The sequence below is a fragment of the Tamandua tetradactyla genome, chromosome 2 (assembly GCF_023851605.1).
Source record: "Tamandua tetradactyla isolate mTamTet1 chromosome 2, mTamTet1.pri, whole genome shotgun sequence".
NCBI classification, from domain to species: domain Eukaryota; kingdom Metazoa; phylum Chordata; class Mammalia; order Pilosa; family Myrmecophagidae; genus Tamandua; species Tamandua tetradactyla.
Genome location: NC_135328.1, coordinates 206,406,832 through 206,433,276, shown reverse-complemented (window position 1 = coordinate 206,433,276; position 26,445 = coordinate 206,406,832). Strand labels below are relative to the sequence as shown.

General features: G+C 38.6%; 1 protein-coding gene across 2 annotated transcripts in view; it reads left to right on the top strand.

Annotated features, from left to right (window-relative positions):
- Positions 1-17,219, top strand: part of OTUD3 (OTU deubiquitinase 3) — a 36,617-nt gene extending 19,398 nt beyond the window's left edge. The window contains exons 4-8 of one of the 2 annotated variants that reach the window (XM_077151040.1): positions 5,566-5,688; positions 13,837-13,944; positions 14,454-14,550; positions 15,752-15,936; positions 16,899-17,219. In XM_077151040.1, the coding sequence (XP_077007155.1) occupies positions 5,566-5,688; positions 13,837-13,944; positions 14,454-14,550; positions 15,752-15,936; positions 16,899-17,075 (690 nt within the window). In that variant the 3' untranslated portion in view covers positions 17,076-17,219. Of the gene's footprint in view, positions 1-5,565; positions 5,689-13,836; positions 13,969-14,453; positions 14,551-15,751; positions 15,937-16,898 lie in introns of both variants that reach the window. The other variant, XM_077151038.1, reaches the window with a different exon arrangement.
- Positions 17,220-26,445: the final 9,226 nt, after the last annotated feature.

Below are 26,445 nucleotides of genomic sequence, written 5' to 3'. Positions count from 1 at the left end.
ATATTATCTATCCTGAAGAATGTTCCATGAGCACTAGAGAAGAATGTATATCCTGGTGTTTTGGGGTATAATGACCTACATATATCTGTTAGACTAAATCATTTATCAGATTGTTTAAGTTCTCTATTTCCTTGCTGATTCTCTGTCTGGTTGTTCTATCTATAGAAGTGTGGTGTATTGAAGTCTCCTACTATTATTGTTGAATTGTCTGTCTTTTGCTCCCTTCAGTTTTGCCAGTGTTTGTCTCATGTACTTTGGAGCTTCTTGATTGGGAGCATAGACATTCATGATTGTTATTTCTTCTTGGTTAATTGTCCCTTTTCCTAGTATATGGTGTCCTTTTTTTTGTCTCTTATGACGTTTTTACATTTCAAGTCCATTTTGTCTGATATTAGTATAGCTACCCTGCTTTCTTTTGGTTACAGCTTGCGTGGATCTTTTTCCATCCTTTCACTTTCACTCTATTTGTCTCTTTGTATCTAAGGTAAGTCTCTTATAAGCAGCATATAGCTAGATTATATATCTTAATCCATTCTGCCAATCTGTATCTTTTAATTGGTAAATTTAGTCAGTTAATACAAAGTTATTACTGTAAATGCATTTCTTGAATCTACCAACTTACCCTTTGGGTTTTATTTGTCAGATTTATATATTTTCCCTCTTTCTCTTTTTATCCTTTAAGTTACCCTTACTGGTACTCTTTAATTCTGTTCCCTCCTCCAGACCTCCCTCTCCTGTTTCTTTTTTTCAGAACTCCCTTTAGTATTTCGTGTAGGGCCAGTCTCTTGTTGACAGATTCTCTCAGCATCTGTTTGTCTATGAAAATTTTAATCTCTCCCTCAGTTTTGAAGAATAATTTGGCTGGGTGCAGAATTCTTGGCTGGAAGTCTTTCTCTTTCAGAATCTTAAATATATCATATCACTGCCTTCTTTCCTCCATAGTGCCAGTTGATTAGTCTGAATTCAGTCTTATATGGTTTCCCTTGTATGTGGTAGATTGTTTTTCTCTTGCCACTTTCACGAATTTCTGCTTCTCTTCAGCATTTGACAAACTGATTGGTATATGTCTTTGTGAAGGCCTATTTAGATTTATTCCATTTGGGGTTTGTCGGGCTTCTTTGATTTGCATATTTGTATCCTTTATAAGGGTTGGGAATTTTCCCCCCATTATATCCTCAACTAATCTTCCTAGACCTTTACTCTTCTCCTTCTAGGACAGTTCTTATATTTGTGTGCTTTGTTTTGTCCATCATTTTCCTGAGATCCGATTAAAAAATTTCCATCTTTTTTTGCCTTTTGCTCTTTTGTGTGTTTGAAATCAGTTGCCTGTCCTCTAGTTTGCTTATTCTTTCTTCTGCCTTTTCAAATCAGCTATTGTGTCTCTAGTATATTTTTTATTTAGTCTACAGCATCTTTAATCTCTGTGATATCTGCTATTTTTCTGTTTATTTTTTCAAATTCTTTTTTATGCTCTTCTAGTGTCTTCTTGATCTCCTTTATCTCATTAGCCATCCCACTGATTTTATTTAGTAGAGTTATATGAACATCTTCGATTAGTTGTTCCAAAGTCTGTCTCTCCTCTGGTTTTTTTTTTTTTTTTTTTTTTTTGGTGCATAGTCCAGGAAACAAATATCCTCCTGTGTTTTAATTTGGTCATTAGTCTTGGCTATGTTTGTTTGCATCTTGATGAACTTTGTGATCTTCTGTTGCCATTAAGGCATGTAAATATCTTATTAGGGTTACTTTGGAAGTTGATTTCCTTCAGTAATCTAAAGGTTTGTATTTGGCGGATGGCTACGGAGCAGGATGTGGGGTGTGGATCAGGGCACAACAATGTGGTGATGGGTTGCAGTGCAGGTACAGGCACGGGTTGGGGATGCTACGCTGGTGCTTTTGAGCATGGGTTGCTGGGTGCAGGGTTGTGGTGGTACAGTGTGGGGGCTGTGGGGGGTGTACAGCTCAGGCAGGCCTTTGAACATAGGAGCAGGGTGCAGTGTGTGGGGGACACAGGTAGGGGACACAGAGGTATGGCACAACAGAATGCAGATGGGGGGGCAGTGCGGACAGGGGCTAGTGTCCAGGCAGAAAGTGGATGGGTGCAAGGAGCGTGGAGGTTGTGATTATCAGGGTATGGGGTAGGTGATACAGAGGCCAGGGCACAGGGAGGGCAAGGTGTAGGTGTGTCCTTGTGCAGGGGAAGGGGTCCAGGGGAGCTGGGACATGCTTGTGTGTAGGGGCAGGGCACAGGTCACGGGAGTTGCAGGATGTGGGTCAAGAGTGAGTGATGTTGGGTGGGCGAAGCTCTGGCATGGAGTGGGGGTGGGGTGGGGCAGGGGTGCATGTATGTGCAGGCTGGGGGCTATGTAGCATAGATGCGCACGTGAACACCTGTCAGGTGTGGGAGGAGGGTGCTTGTGTTGAGGGTGGGGAGTGGGGCTAGTGTATACATGTGTGTCAGGTAGGGGGTTGGGGTACAGGGGTCAAGAGGTCAGTGGAAGGATGTATGGGCACCTGGTTGGGAGGATGTGGCTGTACAAGTGCTCAGGTCTAGGGGCTGGGGCCCTCTTGTGCATGCACAGAGCTCGGGGGTAGTGGCTGGGGTTGTGCTTGCGTGTGCATGGCCTGGATGTACAGGTCAGAGCTTGCCCAGGGCTGGGGGGTGTGGCAGGGGTGCGCACATGTACGGACCTGGGAGAGCCATATGCTGATGTACATGTGCACGGAGCTCAAGGAAGGGAGGAATGGAGTTGTGTGATTGTATGGGCTGGGAGCAGGTGTAGCCTGGGTATGAAGGTGAATGCCCACAGCCCAGATGGGGTGTGCAGGCTACTGCCTGCAGGGGGCAGGGTGCAGGTACATGGGTCTTGGGAGGGGTGGGGCGAGACTGCACTTGTGTGGGAGAAGTGGGTTAGGCTGGGGAAGGTGTGCATGCATGTGGGATGGGGGTTTGGGGCAGGGATATGTGTAGGGGGGATGTTGTTGGGCGGGGGTGCTTGGAGCGAGGTGGGGGGAGTGGGTGACGAGGTTTAGGTGATGGGCTTAAAGTGTGTGGGTTGTGAGGCAGGGGTAGCATGTGAGGGTAGCAGCTTTGCTTACTTCCTTGTCCCATTTCCCTGTGTGTGCACTTCTGAGGACTCTGGGCTTCCGTTTGGAAAGGGGTGCTAGGCTGTTTGCACTAACTGGACCATCTCTGGTTCTCTGTGTCTCAATTCTTCAGCTCTTGCAACCAGGCCTTCCCTATGTGGTGTAGAAGGCCCTTCCAGATCACTTACACCCTGGAATCACCATCTCAGTCACCTTTCTATCCCTTTTCTAACTGTTTCTTGGAGCCAGGGTGAACTTAACCTATCCTATTATGCCATCTTCCTGGAACTCTGCCCATGGTTTTTTTTTGTATGCTGTATGGCAGGGGTCACATTTCATTCTTTTTCCATGTGAGTATCTCCTTATTGCAGCACCATTTGTTGAATTTTTGTTTCTTTGATTTTTAGTTTGTTTGGGAAGTGCATGGGCTGGGAATCAAACCCAGGTCTCCTGCATGGCAGACGAGAATTTGTCTATGATTTTTTTTTAATTAAAATTTTTTTTATTGTGAAAAATAACATTTATACAAAAAAGCAAAAATTTCCAAGTACATTTTACCAAGTAGTTATACAACACATTTTAAAATTTGGTGTGGGTTACAGTTCATGATTTTTTGTTTTTTTTCTCCTAGCTGCTCCAAGACACTGGAGAGCAAAATAAATATCACTATGTTTTGAATAAATATATTGTGGTCATATTCATTTGTTAAATCCTATCTTCTCTATTATACTCTTCCTTTATTTATTTTTTCTGTTTTGTGAAAAAATAACATATAAACAAAAAAAGCAATACATTTCAAAGTATACTTCAACAGTTAGTTGTACAACAGATTTCAAAGTTTGGTACTAATTAAAATTTATAAATCATTTGTTAATGAGATGGACAAGCTGCTTTTATAATTTATGTGAGAAAGCAAAGAACTAAAATAGTCAAAGCTACTTAGAAATTAAGAAAAATTAGAGGGCTTACATAATCTGATTTTAGGAGTTATGAAAAATAAAATCAAGAGAGTGTGATAAAAATTGTAAATATATATATGTATATTCTGATGAATGAAACCAAATTGTGTCCAGAAATTGATTCACACATATGTGGTGAAGATTAGTACCACCATTGAGGGCTTGAAGGATACAGCGGTAGTGATTCCATCACATTCGTACCCGACAGTCCTATTTGCTTATATAGGAAACAGATGGATTTTAAAGGAAGATGGTAGATTATCATAAACTAAGCAGATGTTTTACTCTAATTACAGCTGCTCTTTAAGGTGGTAATAATTGCTTAAACAAATTAACACATTGCCATCTTCTCAGTATGAAGCTATTGTTTTTTTGTTTTTTGTTTTTAACTTTTCTTTATTGTATAGTATAACATATATACAAAGCAAAGAAATGAAAAAGCAATAGTTTTCAAAGCACTCTTAAGAAGTAGTTACAGGACAGATCCCAGAGTTTGTCATAGGTTACCATACGATCCTCTCAGATTTTTCCTTTTAGCTGCTCCAGAATATAAGAGGCTAGAAGGCTTAAATATTTTTTTATCATCACAATCGATTTTTTTCCTTCTTTTTTAGTGAAAAGTAACATATATACAAAAAAGTTACTAATTTCAAAGCACAGCACCACAATTAGTTGTAGAACATATTTCAGAGTTTGACATGGGTTACAATTTCACAATTTTAAGTTTTTACTTCTAGCTGCCCTAAAATATTGGAGACTAAAAGAGATATCAGTTTAGTGATTCAGCATTCATATTCATGTGTTAAATCCTGTCTTCTGTATAAACTACACCATCACCTTTGATCTTTCCATCCCTCTCTTTATGGGTGGGCTATGGCAATTCTAAATTTTTGATATTGGAAGGGTCTTTCACTAATACGGGGTAGGGAGATGGAACTATCTGATGTTCTGGAGAGGCTGGGCTAGGTTTCAGGACTTAATCTGGACCAGGGACCCATCTGGAGGTTATAGGTTTCTGGAAAGTTACTCTAGTGCATGGAACCCTTGTGGAATCTTATATATTGCCCGAGGTGTTCTTTAGGATTGGCTGGAATCGTCCTAGTTGGGGTTGGCAGGTTATGATAGGTAGCAAGGTCTTGTTGCGTAAGAGCAGCCCCCAGAGTAGCCTCTCAGCCTTGTTGAACTCCCTCTGCCACTGATACTCTCTTGATTACACTTCTTTTCCCCCTTTTGGTCAGGGTAGAATTGTTTTTCCCATGGTGTCAGGTCTAGATTCATACCTGGGAGTCATCTCCCACCTCACCTCGCCAGGGAGACTTTCACTCCTGAATATTATGTTCCACATAGGAGTTATTTGCGTGTGATTTTTTAATGTTGTTTCTATATGAATTTATTTTCATATGGTTGCATTTAAGTTCATTGAAGCTTAAGTGAATCAGAGAAAGATAATTCAGAAATTGCTTAGAACATATCCCAGTCATGTTCCTTATAGTCTTCACTGGCTTCTCCTCTTTGTCTGCAGATTCGTGGTACAGATAAAAGTAATGTAAGGGAGTTACACATCGCCTATCGGTATGGAGAACATTATGACAGTGTTCGGAGGATCAATGACAACTCAGAAGCACCTGCACATCTCCAGACTGATGTAAGTTTTCTTCTATTTTTGCTCCTCTGGGAGCCATTCAGAGCTGTATACCCTGAAGCCAAAAATCAGTGATTTTTTTTTTTAATGGAAACTTGCCTTTAAGAATTTGTGGGTTTGGGGGTGAAACAGTAGTTCAGTGGTAGAATTCTTGCTCGCCATGTGGGAGACCTGGGTTCGATTCCAGACCATAAACTCCCCCCCTGAAAAAGAAAAAAAAATCCAACAAATGATGCTGCAATAACTGGATACTCACATGGAAAAAAAATGAAATGTGACCCCAACCATATAGCATACAAAAAAGGAAAAGAATCTGTGGGTTTGATTTTTTTGTTTTTAGCTCAGATGAGAGAGGTAAACCTGCTTTTTTCTTTTGCTTTCTCTAATAGCTGGAAATTACAATTACATGAATATAATTTATATCAAACTTTTATGTTTTAAATTTACTCCGTATTTCTTATCTAAAATTTTAAAGCTAGAAAAAGTAAAGAAAAGAAAAAGCACACAAAATCAACTATTTGGACATAGATTTTGTTGCTGATTTGGTAGATTTTCTTTGTCTTTTAATGTATTAAAAATGCTTAAAGTTTTATTATTTATATCTTTATTTCCTGCTTTTTTCAATTAGCGCTATAGCGTAAGTCTTTTTTCAAATGATTACAGACTTTTTGAAGGCATCAATTAAAGCAAAAAGGACATTATTTCTTGGTTAGATAATATTTGCCATGGGTCAAAATTCAAAATGTTATGACAGTATATGTAGTGGAAGTTACTCTCCCACCTTTGACCTTTAGCTGTTCTTTTCTCCCTGGATGCAACCAGTCTTATCAGCATATGGTAAAATTTCCTGGAGATATTTTACACATCAAGTGAATATGTGTGCATGTATACCTATTCCATCTTGACTGTTTTTTGCTCCCTCCGTTCCCAATGGTAGCATTCTGTACATGCTGTTCTGTACTGAGCTTTTTTTTTTTTTTTTTTTTTTTTTTAAGGGAGGAAGGGAAGGAAAGACAGAGAAGGAAGGAAGGATGGGATGGAAGGAAGGAAGAAAGGGAAACATCTTTAAACATTTTCTTGTTTTATTATATTTTGTTTGTTTTGTTTTGTTTTATACATGGGCTGGGGCCGGGAATCGAACCGGGGTCCTCCGGCATGGCAGGCAAGCAGTCTTGCCCGCTGAGCCACCGCGGCCCGCCCTGTACTGAGCTTTTTTAATTGAACATACCTTCAAGTTTAATTCATATCAGTAAATAAGGATTGTTTTTTAATGGCTACATGGTAATCTGTTATGTGGATGAAATGTATGGTTACATTGTATGCGTTTGACCAGTCCCTTTCCAATGTATTTTTAGATGGCTTTCAAACTTTTGCTCATAGAAACCATGTGAAATGTTTTATGTATATATTGGTTCACACAGCTGCAGGATAAATTCCTAGAGGGTCCTTTCTGTATCAAAGGATATGTACATTTATAATTTTGATAGATACTGCAAATTTCTCTCTAAGAAGGTTGTTCCAGTTTATATTTCTACCAGTAATTTGTCTTTTCCTACACCTTTGCCAACACAGTGTGTTATAAAATTTTAAATTTTTTACCAACATTAAGGAAAAAATTGTTTTCTTACCATAGTTTTAATTTGTATTACTCTTTTTATGAGTGAATTTAGCAACTTCTCTGATGTTTAAGGCCTTTAGCCAATCCTCACTATTCACAGATTCTGTATTTGTGGATTCACCTAATAGCTGAAATTTATCTGTAACCTCAAAGCGGTAAACATGGTACTTTCAGGGTCATTTGTGGTCATGCACAGAGGTGTGAAAATTTTGAGTTGTCTAGTTGTGCGTGTTCCCAGCTGAGATTGAACGAAGTGATGCTCTGCCTTCTTGTTTCAGTTTTCATATTTAAACATGTATCCTTCTCATGGTATATTTAGTGCCACAATTTTTGTGCTTTTTGTTGGTGATTTTGTGGTGTACAGTGGCCCCCAAGCATAGTGCTTGGTGTGATTAAGTGTTCCTAAAGGCAGGAATGCTGTGATGTGCCTTATGGGAAAAATTCATGTTATATAAGTTTTGTTCAGGTGTAAGTTTGGTGCTATTGCTTGTGAATTGTTAGCGAATTAGTAATATATAAGGTGTCTTTAAACAGAAACACACATAAAACAAGGTTATCTCTTGATCATTAGGCTCTCAGGAGCCTAATGCTCTCTTTCACCTAGGAGCATGGTTCAGTTTTCACTAATTCAGTGTTGACAGTGATTATGTTGAATATAATTACTGCAATAATGAGAATCATCTGCACTTGAGCTTCCTTTTTTTTGTGGCCTGTATTCATTTTCTTTGTTCATTTACCCCCATTATAATATTCTTAATGATTTGTAGGTGTTCTTTAAATATTAAGGAAACTAACCTTTGTCTGGGAGATGAGTTGTAAATATTTTTTCTTTCCCCTTAGGTGGCTTTTGCTGTGAAGAAATTTTAGATTTTGATGCTGTTAAATTTATTTGGGACCATAATTAGGAAGGCCTTTTCTACTCTGATATTAAAAAGAATTCTTCTATAGTTTATTCTAATATTTTAATGGTTTCATTTTTTAAAAATTTAAATCTTGGCTCCATTTGGAATTTACTCATATGAGAGTATAAGACATGGGCTCCAACTTTATATTTTTCCTAGTGGTTTCTTGGTTGTACCCAAACTGTTTAGTAATTATCCATCTTTTCCCACTGATTTAAAATGCCACTTTTTTTTCCATATACTAAATTCCCATATGTATTTGGGCTATTTGTAGACTTTTGGTTCTGTTCCACTGGTCTCTGTTGTGTCAGTGTCTCATTGTTCAAATTAGTGAAATATGATTTAAAATCTGGTAGAATTTTTCAGTCATCATTACCTCTCTTTCTATTTTTTTAAAATAATTTTCTGAGTTTTCTTGCTTTTTTAGAAAAATATTGTATGAATGTTAAAATCAGTTCATCTGTTAAAAAGAAGTCCCACTGATTTTTTTTTAATTGAGATCTCATTAAAATAATCGATTAACTTAAGGAAGAATTGACATCGAGATGATGTTGAAACTTCTTAGCCAAGAACCTGGTAAACTTTTTAATTTGTTGAACTGATTTTTTGTGTGTCATCTATAAGTACATTTTCTTCATGTAGATCTTGCCTATTTTTTGCTGAGTTTATTCTGAGGTGTTTTATATTTATTGTTCCTACTATAAGGAAAGTAACTTTTTTCTTTCTATTTCCTGACTGATTATCGTTTGTATATATATAAGAGTTGTTAACAAAATGTTAATTTCTACCCAGCTATCTTACATTTTTTTAATTGAGGAGAAGTTTACTTAATATAAAATTAACCAGTTAAAAGTGTGAATTCGGTGGCACAATGTTTTGCAACCATCACCTCCATCCATTTCCAAAATATTTTCCTTGCTCCAAAGACAACCTCACACCTATTAAGCAATCACTCCCCATTCTCCCTTTCCTTTAGTCCCTAGCAACCACCTATCTGCTTGTTGTCTCTGTGGATTTACTTTCGTGAACATTTCATTTAAATGGAATCATATAACACATATCTGGCTTCTTTCACTTAGCATAATGTTTTCAAGGTTCATCCATGTTGTAGCAGGTATTAGTACTTCATTCCATTTTGAAGTCTTCTGCTATTATTGATGAAACATCTATTCCTCCCTTCAGTTTTGCCAGTGTTTGTCTCATGTATGTTGGGGCTCCTTGATTGGGAAATGATTGTTATTTCTTCTTGGTGAATTGTCCCTTTTATTAATATTTAGTGTCCTTCCTTGTCTTTTATGACATTTTTATATTTAAAGTCTGTTTTGTCTGATATTAGTATAGCTACTTTTGCTTTCTTTTGGTTACAGCTTACATGGAACATTTTTTGCTATCCTTTCACTTTCAGTCTGTTTGTATCCTTGTTTCTAAGATGAGTCTTTTGTAGGTAGCATATAACTGGATTATATTTCTTAATCGTTCTGTTAATCTGTATCTCGTAATTGGTGAGTTTAGTCTGTTAACATTCAAAGTTATTACTGTAAAGGCAGTTCTTGAATCTGTCATCTTATCCTTTGTTTTTTTTGTCAGATCTGTATATCCTTTTTCCCCTCTTTCTTTTTTTATCCTTTAAGTTACCCTAACTGATACTCTTCAGTTCTGTACCATCCTTCAGACTGCCATCTCCTGTCTTCTTTTTTTCCACCCTACAGGACTCCCTTTAGTATGTATCTTGTAGGGCAGATCTCTTTGTTAACAGATGCTCTTAGCATTTGTTTGTCTGTGGAAATTTTCATTTTTTATTTTTTTGCATGGGCAGACACCAGGAATTGAACCCAGGTCTCCAGCATGGCAGGCGAGAACTCTGCCTGCTGAGCCACCATGGCCTGCCCTCCCTCACTTTTGAAGGACAACCTTGCTGGATAAAGAATTCTTGGCTAGAAGTCTCTCTCTTTCAGGATCTTAAATAAATCATTCCACTGCTTTCTCACCTTCATGATGCCTGTTGAGTAGTCTGGATTTAGTCTTACATGGCTTCCCTTGTACATGGTGAATCACTTTTCTCTTGCTGCTTTCAGGACTTTCTGTTTCTCTTCACTTTTTGAAATTCTGATTAATATGTGTCTTGGAGAGGGTCTGTTTGGATTTATTCTATTTGGGGTTCACTGGGCTTTGATTTGCATATTTATGTCCTTTATGAGGGTTGGGAAGTTTTCCCCCATTATATCCTCAACTAAACTTCCTAGCCATTTACTCTTCTCTTCTCCTTCTGGGATATTGTTGGTTCTTATATTTATGTGCTTCATGTTGCCCATCATGCCTGAGATCCAGTCCCAATTTTCCCATCTTTTATCATTTCCTCTTTTGTATGTTCACATTCAGTTGTCCTGTCCTTTACTTTACTTATTCTTTCTACTGCTTCTTCAAATCTGCTGTTGTGTGTCTCTAGTATATTTTTAATTTTGTCTACGATATCTTTCATCTCTGTGAGAAAAGCTATTTTTCTGTTTATTCTTTCAAATTGTCCTTTATGCTTTTCTAGTGTCTTCTTGATATCTTTTATATCATTAGCCAATCCATTGAATCTTTCTAGAAGATTTGTATTTCTTGTGTCTCCTACAGTGTTTTAATTTGGTCTTTTGGCTGGGCCATAGTCTGGAACTTCATGTGCTTTGTGATTTTTCTGTTGGCTGTGAAGCATTTGATTCTCTTGATAAGGTTATTTTGAAAGCTGATTTCCCTCACTTATCTTAGGTTTTATATTGCTTGGGTTTCTCCACCAAATCAAGGCCTGAATCTCATGCAGGAGATGCAATTCTACTTGCAGATCTGTTGAAAGCTAGGCAAATAGGCAGTTTGCCAGACTGCACTTTCCACATCTTCCCAGCAGATGGCACTCTTGGTCCACCTCTTCCCCTCAGGCCTACCTCTCCCACATTGCATCAGCCAGCTGAGCAAGATAGAGACCTGGTGCAATTCCAGCCAAGGCTGCTGCTCTTTATGTGCACTGAAAACCTCTAACCTCAGGGCTGGCGGGGTGGGCAGTATGTACCTTAGCGGCAGATCTGCTTGTGGGCCTGATGATTCTAGTTGTCGCCAGGCTCCTGCTTGGGATGATCTTGGGCTGTGGGACTTAGTATTTCAGCTGCTGCTGTCCTCAGTCAGCCCAGAAAAGTCTGGCAGTGAAGCACGGCTTGGCTCAATTCCTTGGCCACACCTCTCTGTCCATGCACACTGGAAGGGGAAAGGGAAGTTGTAGCAGGACCTCTGTGGGGAAAGGGAAGTGGTAGCAGGGCCCAACCAACAATTCTTTTTCACTGGCCAGTTGTCACACCAGCTCCATTCTGTGTCTCCCCCTCTTCCCAGAAGGAGGGCACGTCAGTCTCTGCCAAAAAACTAGGTACCCACAGTGGCCTGTCTCAGGGGTCAGGGGCACAATGTACACAGGCAAACGAAGTCTGCTGGCTTCTGGGTTCCCCATGGAAGCTCCTGGCTGTGGAACTGAGAAGGAAGATCTCCCAAGCTAACTTTGGAGGCAAGCAGAAGGGTAAGGGTGCTCCACACCTTTGGGATCTCCTCCTCCTGGTACACTGCCTCTTGCCTCAGGTAGAATCATGACCAAGCACACTCACCCCATTCTCTCAGTCCCAGTTTCTCTGCTTTTTTTCTTCAGGACTTTTCTGTATAGCATAGAAGGTCCTCTCTGGTCATTTATGCCCTGGAATTGCTGTCACAGTTATTTTTCTGTCACTTCTTTAGTTATTCCACAGAGCAGGGGTGAACTCAGCCTGCCCTGTTCTGCCATCTTCCCGGAAGTCTCAGTACTTCATTCCATTTTATGGCTGAGTAATACCACATTTTGTTTATCCATTCATCCATGGATGGACATTTGGATTGTTTCCATTTTTAGCTATTGTGAATAGTGCTGCTACAAATATTTGTGTACAAGTACTTGAATCCCTGTTTCAGTTCTTTTGAACATATATCTAGAGGTGGAATTGCTGGATTGTATAGTAATTCTCTAATTAACTTTCTGAGGAATCACCAGAGTGTTTTCCATAGAGGCTATACCATTTCACATTTCTTTCAGCAACATATGAGTGTTCCAATTACTCCTCATCCTTGTCAACACTTGTTATTCTCTTGCTTCTCACCCCCACCTTTTTTTTATTAGGCTGTTCTTTTTATTGTGTGAAGTGTATCTTGAAATGGTTTTATGTGCATTTCCATATGACTGTTGATTTGGAACATCTTTTCATGTGCTTATTGACCACTTGTGTATCTCCGGAGAAATGGCTATTTAAATCCTTTGCCTATTTTTAAATTAGGTTTTCTTTTTTAACTTGTAAGGGTTCTTTGTATATTCTGAATTGTAGATCCTTATCAGAATAATAATTTTCCAGGATTCTTTTTGTTTGTAGTAGGTTTTTTGTTGATTCTCTTGTCCCTCGCCGCACCCTACCTCCACCCCCAGGTATAGAAATGTTTCTTATTTTGGCCAATTGCTTTGGTCATTAGCTCCAAATATTGTTAAATAATAATGGTGAGTGAAAACCCTTATATTGTGTTCCTTGCTTTAATGAAAATGAAGACATTAACTTCAGGATTTACCGTGGTTATTTAATCATATTCACATTATGAAAGCTTGAGGCTATGCCCAGTTATTCACCACTGTGTCACTGTGTTGAACACTTTTATATCAGTCTATTACATATTTGATATTATTTCCTTTGGAGGCATTCCCCTGCTGTGAGACCACTGGATCAAATATTCTTGATAAATATTGCCAAATTGCTTTCTAAAAGCAGTTGCCTTGGGTGCCTTGCTACCTTAGGGTCCAATTTTATAAAGGTTTCTTTTTATTGATGTTCTAAGGTCTATATTGCACATTGCTGGACTCCACTTATACTTTTACATGAAAAAAAAAATTAAAATGTCCACTTACCCATCTCCTTGTATTAAAAGGAAGCAGAGAGAGAAGGTAATTGAACATCCATAGAGGGATGCTTTTAGCTTTTGTGATGGAGGTTTAAATCATAAAGGCCTCATGGATACTAAGTGAACTGCTCTTTGTAATGTTAGAATTTGGATTGACAAGTTTCCTTAAGTGTGGTGACATGCACTTGAGATTAGGTGAGTTATGCTTAGCTGTGGCTGTCCCGCTGGGACAGGAGCTTCATTAGACCAAAGCTTGCTGATGAGCAGAGAGGGCCTAAGGAACCAGAAGGAAAACTGTTTGTGTGGTTCTTGAAGACAAGCTACTAAAAACTCATCAGGATGAAGGATCCTCTTCAGTTATCAAACTTACAGCTTTGGAAATCAGCTGAGACAAATGTGTACTGTCAGAGTCAGCAGTTATTACCAAAATATTGTATCTGGAAACCATAGGAGCTCTGAGGCTATTCTTACTAAACAGTTCATCCCATCTTTTGGGACTTTCTTTTTAGTACTTTTGTTGTGGCCTGGATTTCAGTGTCTGTATAAAGTTCAGCTTGGTCATTGCTGTTTCCTTTAAGGCTGTTTCTGGGCTCTCTCCTCTGTCTGAATGTGTTTGAGGTTATTGTTTTCCTGTGTTGGAGTTTCTAAACATAATTTGCCAGTGTTTCATGATATTGTTCTTTATGTTTCTTTTAGTTTCAGACTCTTCATCAAGATGAATCAAATAAAAGCGAAAAAATCAAGACAAAGGGGGTGGACTCTGACGATGACCTGAGAGATGAAGTTGATGATGCTGTCCAGAAAGTTCGTAATGCAACTGGATGTTCAGTTAGTATTTCTGTCATGCAGTAAAACAACTTTTAAACAAACATTGCAACTCTTAGTTCACCTGCTAGTTTTGCAGCACCACAGTAGCATGCCAGCACCTGATGAACTATAATAAGACCATGAGATCTGTAGTTTGATTAGGTTATGTGATATGACTTAATGAGAGCTGTTTATTCATTTCCCTCTTGTTTGCTAGACTATCCCCAATACTGTTCAGAATTCTAAGGAAGTATGTGGTTTAATTTTTTCCCTGTTTACACTGGTAAAAGTACAGTTTTATAAAGATAATTTACTTGTAAATGTACATTAAATGGTCATTTCAGGTGACCTACCGGAGTAATTTCAGACACTTTCTAAATGGGAAAAGCCTGGAAACCTTGCCTCAGTTCCCACAGTTACATCTTTTTGTTTATCAAATTGTTTAAGTAGAGCTAGGTAGACAAGTTTATCCAGAGTCTTGAAGAGTTTCTTTGTTTCTTGGATAGGATTTTAATTTAATAGTCCAGAACCTGGAAGCCGAAAATTATAATGTTGAATCTGCAGTAATTGCCATGCTTCAGATGAACCAGGGGAAAGGAAATAGTAAGTCTGTGATTGATATTTATAAGTCTTCAAAATGATTGTGTTGGTGATTTTCCAAATATTTATTTTTAATCATATCACAGGTAGTACTTGTATTGTCATTTATTCAGCATCTTCTATATGCAGGCATTGTTTACTAAGTCCTGGGTTAGACAGTAAACAAGACCCAGCTCTGCATCAGTGAGTGTCTAGTATGAGGGATGAGTGGAGACAGATAGGTAAATTGGTATTGTACTTAATGGAGTGGGTACAATGGGGTTTGAGGGAAAATCATGAGAAAGCCAACTGTCCCAGTCATGGAGGCATAGGGAGTTTTAGGGAAGACTTTATCCTTTTAGAAACAAAATTCCCTTACAAGTAAAAAAGGTAGCCGAAATGGAGTGGAGAGAAAAATTCCTTTTTTCTAATGGAAACATTTAGATCTTACCAACATCTATGAATGGTGATAATTCAGAGCTATTTTTTTTTTTTGCTTGAACTGGGTTTAATTTTGTGACTCAGAGGAAGGAAAAAGATATAAATAACATCTTACTGGTTCCTCATGTCAATTTATTTAATGATTTCAATAACAGATATTATGTGCCAAATATTGTTCTTGGCATTATAGTTCTCTGTAATTGGGTCTTTTATCCACTTTATGTTTGATATCCCTTCTTTAGAAAGGTGAAAATAACTTGGTCTCTGTGATTTTAGAGCAGCAGTCTACATTATGTACTTGAGATACACATAATTTAGTGCTACTGAAGAACTAAATTTTAAATTTTATTAAAAAATTTTATTTTTTTGAATTTTATTTTATTGAAATTTAAATAGTCACACAAGTGACTAGTGGTTATCATATTAGACAGCACCGTTTAGAGTCTGTTTCTTTACAGTTTTTTTGGGGTATAAAGGAAAGATTTCCCCCTAAATAATAATGCTGAAAAGTGATTTATCTAGTAAAGCATTTACCTTGTTGGTGGCAACCCTTAATGAAGCTGATCAAAATGTTATTTTTAAGATTATCTTCCAAATGTGCCAATAAATTTTTCCTTATTTTCCTCTTGTATTGACTTGATATTAGAATTTTACCTCAAAGAAACTTGTTCTCCAAATATCAGTAATCTAGGGATTAAGGTAATTTTGTAGTCATTTAATACAACAAGCACATTGTATGACTATCTTTGTCAATTAACTTTAATAAAATATCTTTCTTTGGAAGATCTGGAGGAGAACCTTGAGTCCAGTGGCCGGGTGCTGAAGCAGTGTGGTCCCTTGTGGGAGGAGGGTGGCAGTGGCTCCAGAATCTTTGGAAATCATGGCTTAAATGAAAGCAGGACTGAAAACAATAAGGCACGGGCCAGCCCTGTTGAAGAAAACAAAGCAAATAAAAACCAACTCCCAAAGGTATGAAAAATGGAATCCAAAGGGCAAATGATGGGCTGCCGTAATTCTGTGGCAGATATGGGAACTTGGAATTCATTTTAGTGTGTATTTTTCTTTTAATTTATAAAAGTAATTATTGTAGAATACTGAGAGGGCATAAAGATAAATAAAAAAGCAAGATGAAATCATTAATTATGGTCTTTCTGTCTTGGGCTATGCAATGAAGATGGGAAGGAAGTATATGTTGAAATCATACTCTTTGTGCATGTTTATAGCTGCCTTTTCCCACCTAACATTATTATATGAGCACTTCCCATGTGAATCTACATTTCTTTTATAAATGCCATTGTCTGCAGTGAAAAACTTTATTTGTATTATTTTCTTGGATAGAGTCCCAGAAGAGGAATTGCCAAGTTAAGGAGTATGGATATATCCATCTTTGAAAGCCTTTTGGTAAATTAAGTACTTCCCAGAAAGGTTGTACATCTCCCTTCCTGCCCCTCACCCTCCTGAGTAGTATGTGATACCATTCACTTTACTGAATTTGGAACTGATTTTAAAGACTTTGACTCATTTTAAAGAAGTTCTGAGCTCAGAAAGCAGCATAATATAAAAAACAGCAGGCAAAGGCAGAGATGCAGTAGGCTTCTGAGGATTTTATTAGAATTGTCTGAGGCATTAAATGGTGTGGAGGAAAGGTGTCCTTTGGTGTGTTTGAACATTATCTCTTTTTGGACTAGGGTCAGTGTTTCTTTAGGCCATTTTGAATTGGTTATGAGGAGAAAAGAATTGATTGCTAGGTCAGCAAGGGGATATAAATTTAAATGTAAATTTGAGCAGTAATGGAAAATAAATTGTTTTTGATCTCTTGGGCCGGTTTTCTCTGTTCCTGCTGAAAAGCTGTCTGTGCCCTTTGCATCTGTGGGTCCAGCATCTTCCTTCTAACAGGAGGCACATTCACTGTAGCAGTTTTCTCTTTTCAGGCCACAAACAAACAGAGGAGGGAGCAGCAGCGACTGGAGAAGAAGAAACGGCAGGAGGAGAGGCACCGTCAGAAAGCTCTAGAGAGCAGGAGTGGCCACAAGGACAACAACAAATGTGAAGTAGATGCAAATACGCAGGTCACCTTGGTGAAGACCTTTGCTGCTCTCAACATCTGACTCTGGCCTTCTGGGAGTTGTAATGTGCTGATGGAAAATGGAATGCTGTACACCAAGCTTTCCAGTGAAACCATGCTTGTGAAAACTGAAACACAATCAACGAAGTCCACATATAAGCTTACACACTGAGTTAATTTCCTCTAAGCTGCCTCTTTTTTTTTTTTTTAGGTTTCATTAGTGATGTATTTTATTTTATCAAGGTGTAGCAGAGCCATTCATTTTTCGTAATAATACACTTAAAATGCTGGGTTTTGGAGGTGGATCATTTAGGTCAGGAAAAACCTTTTGAAGTCTGGCTTTACTTGCCCTGAAAATCAGAGTTCAGTGACTCTGGGATCTTTCCTAATAGTTGGGGTGAGTTTTGCAGTAATTATTCATGAAGTGGTTTAGATTAATTGTTACAAATTCTGAATGACAAATTTTCTTTCCCTTTAATTTTCAAATAGATATTAACATACAGGGTAGTTTGTAAATGATCTCCAACTCAGGAACACATTTAGATTTAACTTTCTTCTAATCCAAGTTATTCAGAAAATAATTCAGGAAACGTTTTCCCAAAGTGATATGATACAGGGGCTGTGACCTATAGTCAGGGTAGAAATTAAATAACTACATTTCTTCTCTTCCTGATTCTGATGTTATTTCAGCTGGGTTGCATATGCTGTTTGTTTGTGCTCAAGCCATATGATAAATGCACCTGACTGTTCATTAGGCCTGGCCTTGAAGGAAAATCCATAGTGTTGAATTTGGGGTACCTATTTTTTGGCAATATGAGGGTGGTCCGTTCCTGGTTTATGATACACTTCTGGGATTCTAGTCCATAGTGTTAACATAAGGAATCAAGGAGTTCCTGGGTTTTTGCTTAGGAAGAGTCTAAAGAGTTATTTTCTTTTATAGGAGGAGAATGTGTGGAAGAATGTCTGTTTTTTCATGTTCACATTTTAAGTACCTGTTTTCTTCCCTACTGTTCTAGACTTAGATGCCTTCAGAGAAAAAAATGATAACTTGACCCTATAGGTTCTTAAATGTTCCTAGGATTGTGGAAGTGAAATCCTATAAAATGCTGCATTTATTCCTTTTTATTTCAGCCCTTTTTGGGATTTTCATGTTGGAAAAGCTCCCTGGCACTAGCCAGAAGTCAGTGACTTAGACTAGGCCAGCAGGGCAGAGAATATACTTGGGTAAGGTTTTTGAATGACTTCGCATTCTGAAATAGGCTGACTTGGGCAGCTGAGAGGTATCATTCCTACAACTTTTGAGTTAGGTGGATGTGAACTTTAAAACTGTAATGTATGAGGTAGCCAACCTTGGACAGTCTTTGCCCTTTGGAGACCTAACATTTAGACAGATAATTTATGCTGGGTCTAAAAGTAAATTATTAGTTGTTTCCCTATCCTCTCAAATCTCAAAGTTATACAAATTCCCAGGAGAAGGGAAACTATAAAAAAATTTTGATGTGTACAGATAGATATATCATTGTCTGGGCTGGCTCTGCATTCGTTGAATTGTCTTTATCAGCAGGCTGCTTGCTTTCTTAGTTTTAATGATGTATTTTAATTTTTTGTTTGTGTTTTGATGACTTTTTGTGTTTAGAACATTAGTAGTCTCTTGGAATTGCTCCCAGGACTTCTTCCTCAGTACAGTAAATTATAATATTTAGCAGATTTTTAAAAGAATTTTTTCTCTGCACATTGCACAGTCCCCAGCGTTTGAGACTCTAGCAGTCAGTCCAATAAGTGAAGGCTGTCTTTTGCTTTACTGTCTGTAAGGGATTGGGATCCAGTGCTTTAGGATTTTGTTCTGTTGACTTTCAACTCTGAGCAGGTTCCTGATGGTGGCTGAACTTTTCTGAATGAACATTCTTCTCAGAAAGATAAAGATTGATTACTAGAAATTCAGCAGAATTAATAGGTCAGAATAGCTTAAGGGAGACCGATTATCAGAAATGGTAGAATTGCTTTTCTTAGGTGGTTAATGAAGGTGGCCTTGGGTCCTGCTGGGCTCTAGAAGTTTTAGAAGCTGCTAAATAAAAAGTTATTAAAGAATTTGGGCAAATTTATTTAGAAATTACCCAATTCTCATAAAAAGCTTCAGTATTTCTGGGGTAAAATAACAGTAGTTTTAAAAACTAATCAAATGGTTTCAGTGATTTTCTTTTATTACCATTTCACAGCTTTCCAGTTTTAATTGTTCTGTGTTTCCTAATATGCTGATTGTTAAGAATTTTGTACATGTATTCAACTTTAGTGATATTCTCTAGCTAATGGTTTGAATTTAGAATTCACTGTCTCATCTCATTGAATGTGTGATAGATGGACTCCTTATACTTAATTGCCTTAATGGACACTTGAAAGTTACTTTGTTAGCAGCTAAAAGGGAGGCCCAGTGTGCTTAGTCCTGGGAAGACTGTTGCTAGTAACTGGAACCCTAGTACAGTTACTCAGGTGAACTCTGTATTGGCGACCACTTCTTTTTTAGTCTCTGTGTTATATATTGGCAGTTAGAGATTTATGTTACATGGGATTGTTTGTGCAGTCTATAATGAGGCCAGTGGAAAGCTGGTGGAGCAGTTGTCCTTAGCTGTTTATTAGTCTTATAAACTGTATATAAAGGTTATATGGATTTTTTTAAAGGTCAAAATAAGAAAAAATGTTAGTGGCAACAGGTTTGAACTAGAAAGCTAGATGTATTAAAGCAACTTAGAATCACATCTTCTAAATAATATAGTTGTCACCTGGAAACATTAGAAAGTTAGGATGTATAGGTAGATTTAAGTTTTCAGTAATAGGATATATGCTTTCAGAAGTAAAGTCTGGTTGAATTGTGGCAGAGAAAAGAATCTTAAATATTAGTTGAGGTTGTCCATAGTTTCTTTTATAAGCTCTGAAAATACTTCCAAACCCATTTTGATTCTGAGGGCTTACAAACTGGGATCTCCCTTGTGGATCAACTAGAGCTGGGCATGGAAGGAACCTTTCTGTAGGTAATTCTATAACACCCTGCCTTCCCTGGGGAACTTTTACAATGTGAAATTGTGTGATTGGTGGTGGTAGTGGTAGACTCGTTAAATGGTGGAGTGAGTTACATATTATGTAGGCAGACAGCAGATGGATTTTGGTATTGAACTACATAGGCAGTGAGTCCCTTTTGTTAATTTTCAGTTTCTTTCATCCTGGGAAACTCTAGACACTGCCTAGATTTTACTGGGTCTTCATAGGATGCTGTCAGTTTACCTCTGTGACATGTTCAACTCAAATATTCAGTTGGTTAAAGGAAACTTGGATTCCTAGTCAGAGTCAACTGAAAGTCACACTGACCTAAAGGGTCTTTGTGGACAGGAAGAGAACAGAGCTTCTTAATTTTAGTGCATCATATTTGATGCCCTCTCTGACTCCCTTAGGGGTAGAAGCTTAGCTCTTCACCTTTTTACCTCAAGGCTCTGCCTATCTGTATCAAACGTTTAAACTCAGAGTCTGATGCAGATTGTCTGTGTTTTGCCGTTCCATTATTCACATTTTCATTCATCTCAGCTTTCAGAGCAGGTGTTGGTAAAACTTTGGGGCCTTCCGACATTTGTTCTGAGGTGATTTTACTAATGGCACTTTTTTTACAGGATATGTTTTCCTAACTCTAAATAAAGCAAACTGTATTTTTCCATTGACATTGTTGAATTGAAGCTCTTTCTGCATCTAGGCACTTTTAACTTAAAACATAACAAATATGGCTATTGAAATTATAGCACATCTTCTGTCATCACATATCAGTAATGGGAAAATCAGTAACTTCCTTGAAAGTGGAAATAGTGTTGACTGTTACTCACAAAGTACATTTGCAGTTGTATAACTCAAAATGTACACCACTGAGACCGGAGCTCCAGAAAGAGCTGTACTTTTGTACTGCCTGGCCCTGTTCTTGTCCCAAGGTAAAATTCCCTTCTAAAACCTCAGGCTCTTAAACTATTTCTTCTAAAGGATTACTTTCTAGAGTATCTCTATTTAACTGTCCTAGTTAGGACCACTTTGTAGCTCATTGAAAATGTTTAGCATCCTTTCAGAATTCCTTGATAAGGGGCTAGTCCTAGTGTAAATAATGTATTTCTGTAAAAGCATAAACTTCTGCATAGAGATTTTACAAGGTCATATCTGTGATGCAGGATGTCTGCTTATGGAGGGTGATTGTCATTGAACACATTTGTGATCTGACTAACCCTTTGCATGTTAGCATCTAGCAGGTCACTGTTACTAGCCATCCATGACAGTCATTTGAGTGCAGCTGCAGACATCAGCCTGTGGTTTGATCTCTTGGCAGGTCTCTTGACCAAAATTTAAGGGATGCTGCCATGGGGCTCCTACATCTTTAGATTCTTAAATTCATTTTCCGTGGCTGAAAGGGCCCTTGGTCTCCCTGGCTACCCTCTCAGCACTGAGTTCAGTGAAAGGGAAAGTGCCAGGAGTTAGACTTTAAACCTACATGCTCCTCTTTCTGAAGTGCTGCTGTTACAATTCCCTTTATGAAGGAGGGCAAATGTGTCTGTGAAGAAGGGGCCTTCTTTTTTTTCTGATTGCACTATACTTGTCCTAGCTTCAGTTTGGAGATATTTAAGACCTTGATGGGGTCATGATTCATAGACTTAGCAAGTCCTGCCTTATCAATGGAGCTTGGCGGTGAGAAATGTGTATGTTTTCTGACATTAATAGTTAATTTCCCCTAGATTTTTCTCTTTCCATACATTGTGTGAATCTGACCATTTTGTTTTTTATTTACCAGAGTACTGTATTTGGCTATTTGCAGTGTTTCCAAACCAAATGTTTCTTTTTTTGTTTTTAATCTTCAATACTTGGTGCAATAGAAGCTGCAAATATGTGCCACTTTATCTATGAAATGGAGTTTTATATACCAATAAATTCCTAGTTTAAAAACAAAGTTTCAAGTTGTTTTTATCAGTATCTGATTTGACCACTGTTTGAGTGAATGAGACTGAGAGAGCAGGCTGGAAAAATGTCCTTTTTAGAGACCTCCCATGGAAGATGTGTGTATATATCAAATTGAGTATTGTTCCACTTGTCATTTGGAAACTTTAATTTTTTAACTTTTTTATTGTATAGTATGACATATATACAAATCAAATTTAAAAAGCACTTGAGCAAGTAGTTACAGGATCCCAGAGTTTGTCATGTGTTGCTGTATGATCCTTTCAGATTTTTCCTTCTAGTTGCTCCAGAATATAGGAGGCTAGAAGGCTTACATATTTTTTTATCATCACAATCGACTTTTTTCCTTCATTTTTTTGTGAACAATAACATATACAAAAAGTTATAAATTTCAAAGTACAGCATCACAGTTAGTTGTACAACATATTTCAGAGTTTGACATGGATTACAGATTCACAATTTTAGGTTTTTACTACCAGCTGCTCTAAGATGCTGGAGACTAAAAGAGATATCAATTTAATGATTCAGCAATCATTCATTTGTTGAATCCTATCTTATTTGTATAACTCCACCATCACCTTTAATCTTTCTGTCCCTCTCTTTAGAGGTATATGGGCTATGGCCATTCTAACTTTTCATGTTGGAAGGGTCTGTCGCTAATATGAGGTAGGGAGATGGGACTATCTGATGTTCTGGAGAGGCTGGGCCCTCTACGTTTCAGGACTTACTGGTCCAGGGACCCATCTGGAGGTTGTAGGTTTCTGAAAAGTTACACTAGTGCATGGAGCCTTTGCAGAATCTAGGTGTTCTTTAGGATAGGCTGGAATGGTTCTGGTTGGGGTTTGGCAGGTTATGATAAGTAGCAATGTCTAACTGAAGCTTGTGTAAGAGCAACCTCCAGAGTAGCCTCTTGACTCTATTTGAACTTCCTCTGCCATAGATAGTTTATTAGTTACCCTGCTTTTTCCCCTTTTGGTCAGGACAGTGCTATGGCCAGATTCATCCCTGGGAGTCATCTCCCATGTCACCAGGGAGACTTTCATCTGTGGATCTGACTGAATTTTAAAACACCTGATTGTAGCTTTAGTATAGGTGAGTATAACCCCCAAACATATTGGCAAAGCCACTCGTGGTAACTGAGCACTTAAGATTTCTGCTTGACATACAGGAACATCTCTTATAATTTGGAGTTGTCTGAAGATGAAGCAGTTGTCTCTGGCTGGGGTTCCTCCAGAACTCTGAAGGTTGGTTTGACCTCTTTGAGGAGGAGGCACACTCCTCCTGACGCATGCGGACAGTAGCATGGACCAGCTTTGATGAGGGGCCTGTGTCCACAGAAGGAGAGGGTGGCCACAGAAAGCCAGAGAATGAGGATTCTCTCAGCACATCCAGCACATGCCGGTCCTGGACTCATGGGTCCATGAGTTCAGAGGTGACTGGTGTTGGCTCACCAGGCCTTTCTGGGTCTCGATCCCAGTCTCGAGACTCCTCTCTTATTTTCCTAATTTTGTACTCATCAAGTAAACTTTGAATTACTTTCTGTTCTAGTTTGTTAGCTGCTGGAATGCTATATACCAGAAATGGAACAGCTTTTAAAGGCGGAATTTATTAACTTATAAACTTAAAGTTCTGAGGCCATGAAAATGTCCCAATTAAAGCAAGTCTATAAAAATGACCAAAGTAAGGCACCAACAAGAGGTTACCTTCACTCAGGAAAGGCCAATGAAATTCAGGGTTTCTCTTTCAACTGAAAAGACACATGGAAAACATGGTGATGTCTGCTAGCTTTCTCTCCAAACTTCTCGTTTCATGAAGCTCCCCCAGGGGTGTTTTCTTTCTTCATCTCCAAAGCTCTCTGGCTGCATGGGTTCTCCTCATGGCTCTTGTCATTCTGAAGCTTTCTCCAAAATGCTTCCTCTTTTAAAGGATTCCAGTAAACTAATCAAGACCTACCCAGAATGCATGGAGTTACATCTCCCTCTTTTCAAAAGTTAATACCCACAATTGGCTGAGTCACATTGTTGTGGATATAATCTAATCAAGTTTCCAACATGCAGCACTGTATAGGGTTTAAAAGAAATGCTGCTCTACAAGATTAGGGGATCAGGATTAAAAAAACATGGCTTTTCTAGGGTACATAAATCCTTTCAATCCGGCATAGCTCCCTAGCACTTTGATACCAAAAGGTGCTGGTGCAGGGTGGTACTCTGGATGAAAGAATATTTTGGCCACTGATGAAGTTCTCCCATGGTCACTTAAACAGCCTTCTTATGCGAATTTAGCCTCAGATCAAAACTGAGAGACTGATCATCTCCTGGTGGACAAACGCTACCCAGTTCCTGAACCTGAGGCTCAGATTCCAGACCCTAATGGCCCAAAAAATTCTTTCAGAAAGATCCTACTAGGACCAAAGTAATGTCCCAATTTAGGTGCTACCCCCTTCTCTCTTTGAGAAACTTTGACAGTCTTTTGGTTCCATCCACTGTAGAGATTCAGTAGGGGTCAGGGACCACTTGCTAGGGCTCTAGAGGGGCTTCCTGCCTAGGCAGAGGTCAGACCAGGTAACCTGTAAGGTCCTTCCTTCTGCCTGAGATTTGATGAATCTCTTAAGGGACAGAGAAATGTACTCTGGCCAGATGGGAATAAATAAAGTTTATTCATATTTTCCTCTAAGAGCAGTACTTGCTCCGGATGAGAGACAATTTGTAAATGCAAAGATTGGGATACCATAAGGGGAAAGCTGCTGTACTTGTGTCCTTCCTTGGCAACTTATGATTGCTTAGGACAAAGCAGGTTGAAACTCAGGAGTTTAAAGTTACCTATTCAGCAGACCACATCAGAAGCAACCCCCTTTCCTCTTGCATGGCCCTTTCCTTTCCCCCCTATGCATATGAACAGAAGGTTTGAGTTACAATCAAAATTTATCATTAAATGCCATGCTCCAATATGCTTTTGGTTGAAATGCTAGACAAAACGGACCTTCTCCGACTGGAGTGATGCAGAGAGATTGAGTGCCTTTTTGTCATTAAAAAGGGTTGAGACCAATCTGGCCATTTCATAGATTCTTCAAGGAGGAAAGAACAACTTTCCTCCTTGAAGAAATTTGTCTGTACCTCTCCAATGTAGAGGCACTCTGGTATCTCAAGAACCCTTTACTATTCAATTTATTCATCATCCAAAACACGCAACGTTCATTGATCCTCTATGTCCTTATTTCTGGGCATTGAATCAGACATTGCCCTCAAAATGTTTCCACTGAGGAGTGGAAGTAGACAAGTAGCTAAGATCCATATCCAGGGAAAATACATACTGTAAAGGAGGTACTGCTAGGAGGGCTATGAGTTCAGAAGGGAAATTCAGGAAGGCTTGAAGGTGGAAGTGATATTTGGATGAGACTTGATAGGGAAGTTAGGATGCAGACATGTGGAAAGAGGGAGCAAGGGTTTTGGGGGCAATGGACCAGCATAAGTAAAGCCCTCGAGTGGGATATTGCAGGTGTTCGGGAGAATTTATTAAGGATATACAATTAATGTGGAGAAAGCCTGGGAAGGTCTTCAAATACTTCTGTACCTTTTGCAACTGGAAGAGTGGTGCTCTGCTGAGTAAATTTAGAAGATGAAGGGTACATAGTCCAGCTGGACCACGTTTTACGATTTTGAAGTTCAATTGTACATTAGATTTTGACCTTGGAACACATAGGTGGCAGCACTCCAGGAAAAGTGCTGCCCACCATCTCTGTAGCCAGTTTTACCTCTTTCCCTCTGGGGAAGATCAGCTCAGGGGCATGGAAGATTAATGCTTTTCAAACACATGTCCATTTAGGATAAATGAGAAACCTCCAAGGGGCTGTTCAGATAAATTAAGATAGTATTTATCAAATGTATGATGCCACTTTCCTGAAATTATTCCAATTCATGTTTCCATTGATTCAACTGAACAAATATTTAGCACCTGTTTTGTGATGGGTGCAATAGGAGAGGCAAAAATACATAAAATCACCTAGCACAGATAAAGCATCTATGTGCCTCAGGCACTTTGAATATATTGTTTCACTTAAACCTTAGAACCACCTGTGGGCTGACAGATCTATCCCTATTTTATACAAGAAGGAATGTGATTGGCCCAAGGTCACAGATAGCTAGCAGAGGCAGGATTTGAACCCTGGGCTCTCTGCCTCCCCTATATAAAAGAACCAGGAAATCATAATTGGATTCTTCAGCCAATTCCAGAGTTCCAATGTGATTTCTAATCACTCATTCAGAAAATTTTAATTGAGCCCTTTATGTATCATAGCTATGAGTGCTACTGGGAGCAAAAGCAAAAACAACCCCAATCCTGTCATTAAAGTTGGAGAGGCAAGCCATGAAACATTAGATAACAAAGTCCCCTCCTCAGCCATCCATTAACTTGCTTTCCTCATTCAATCATTCACTGGTTCA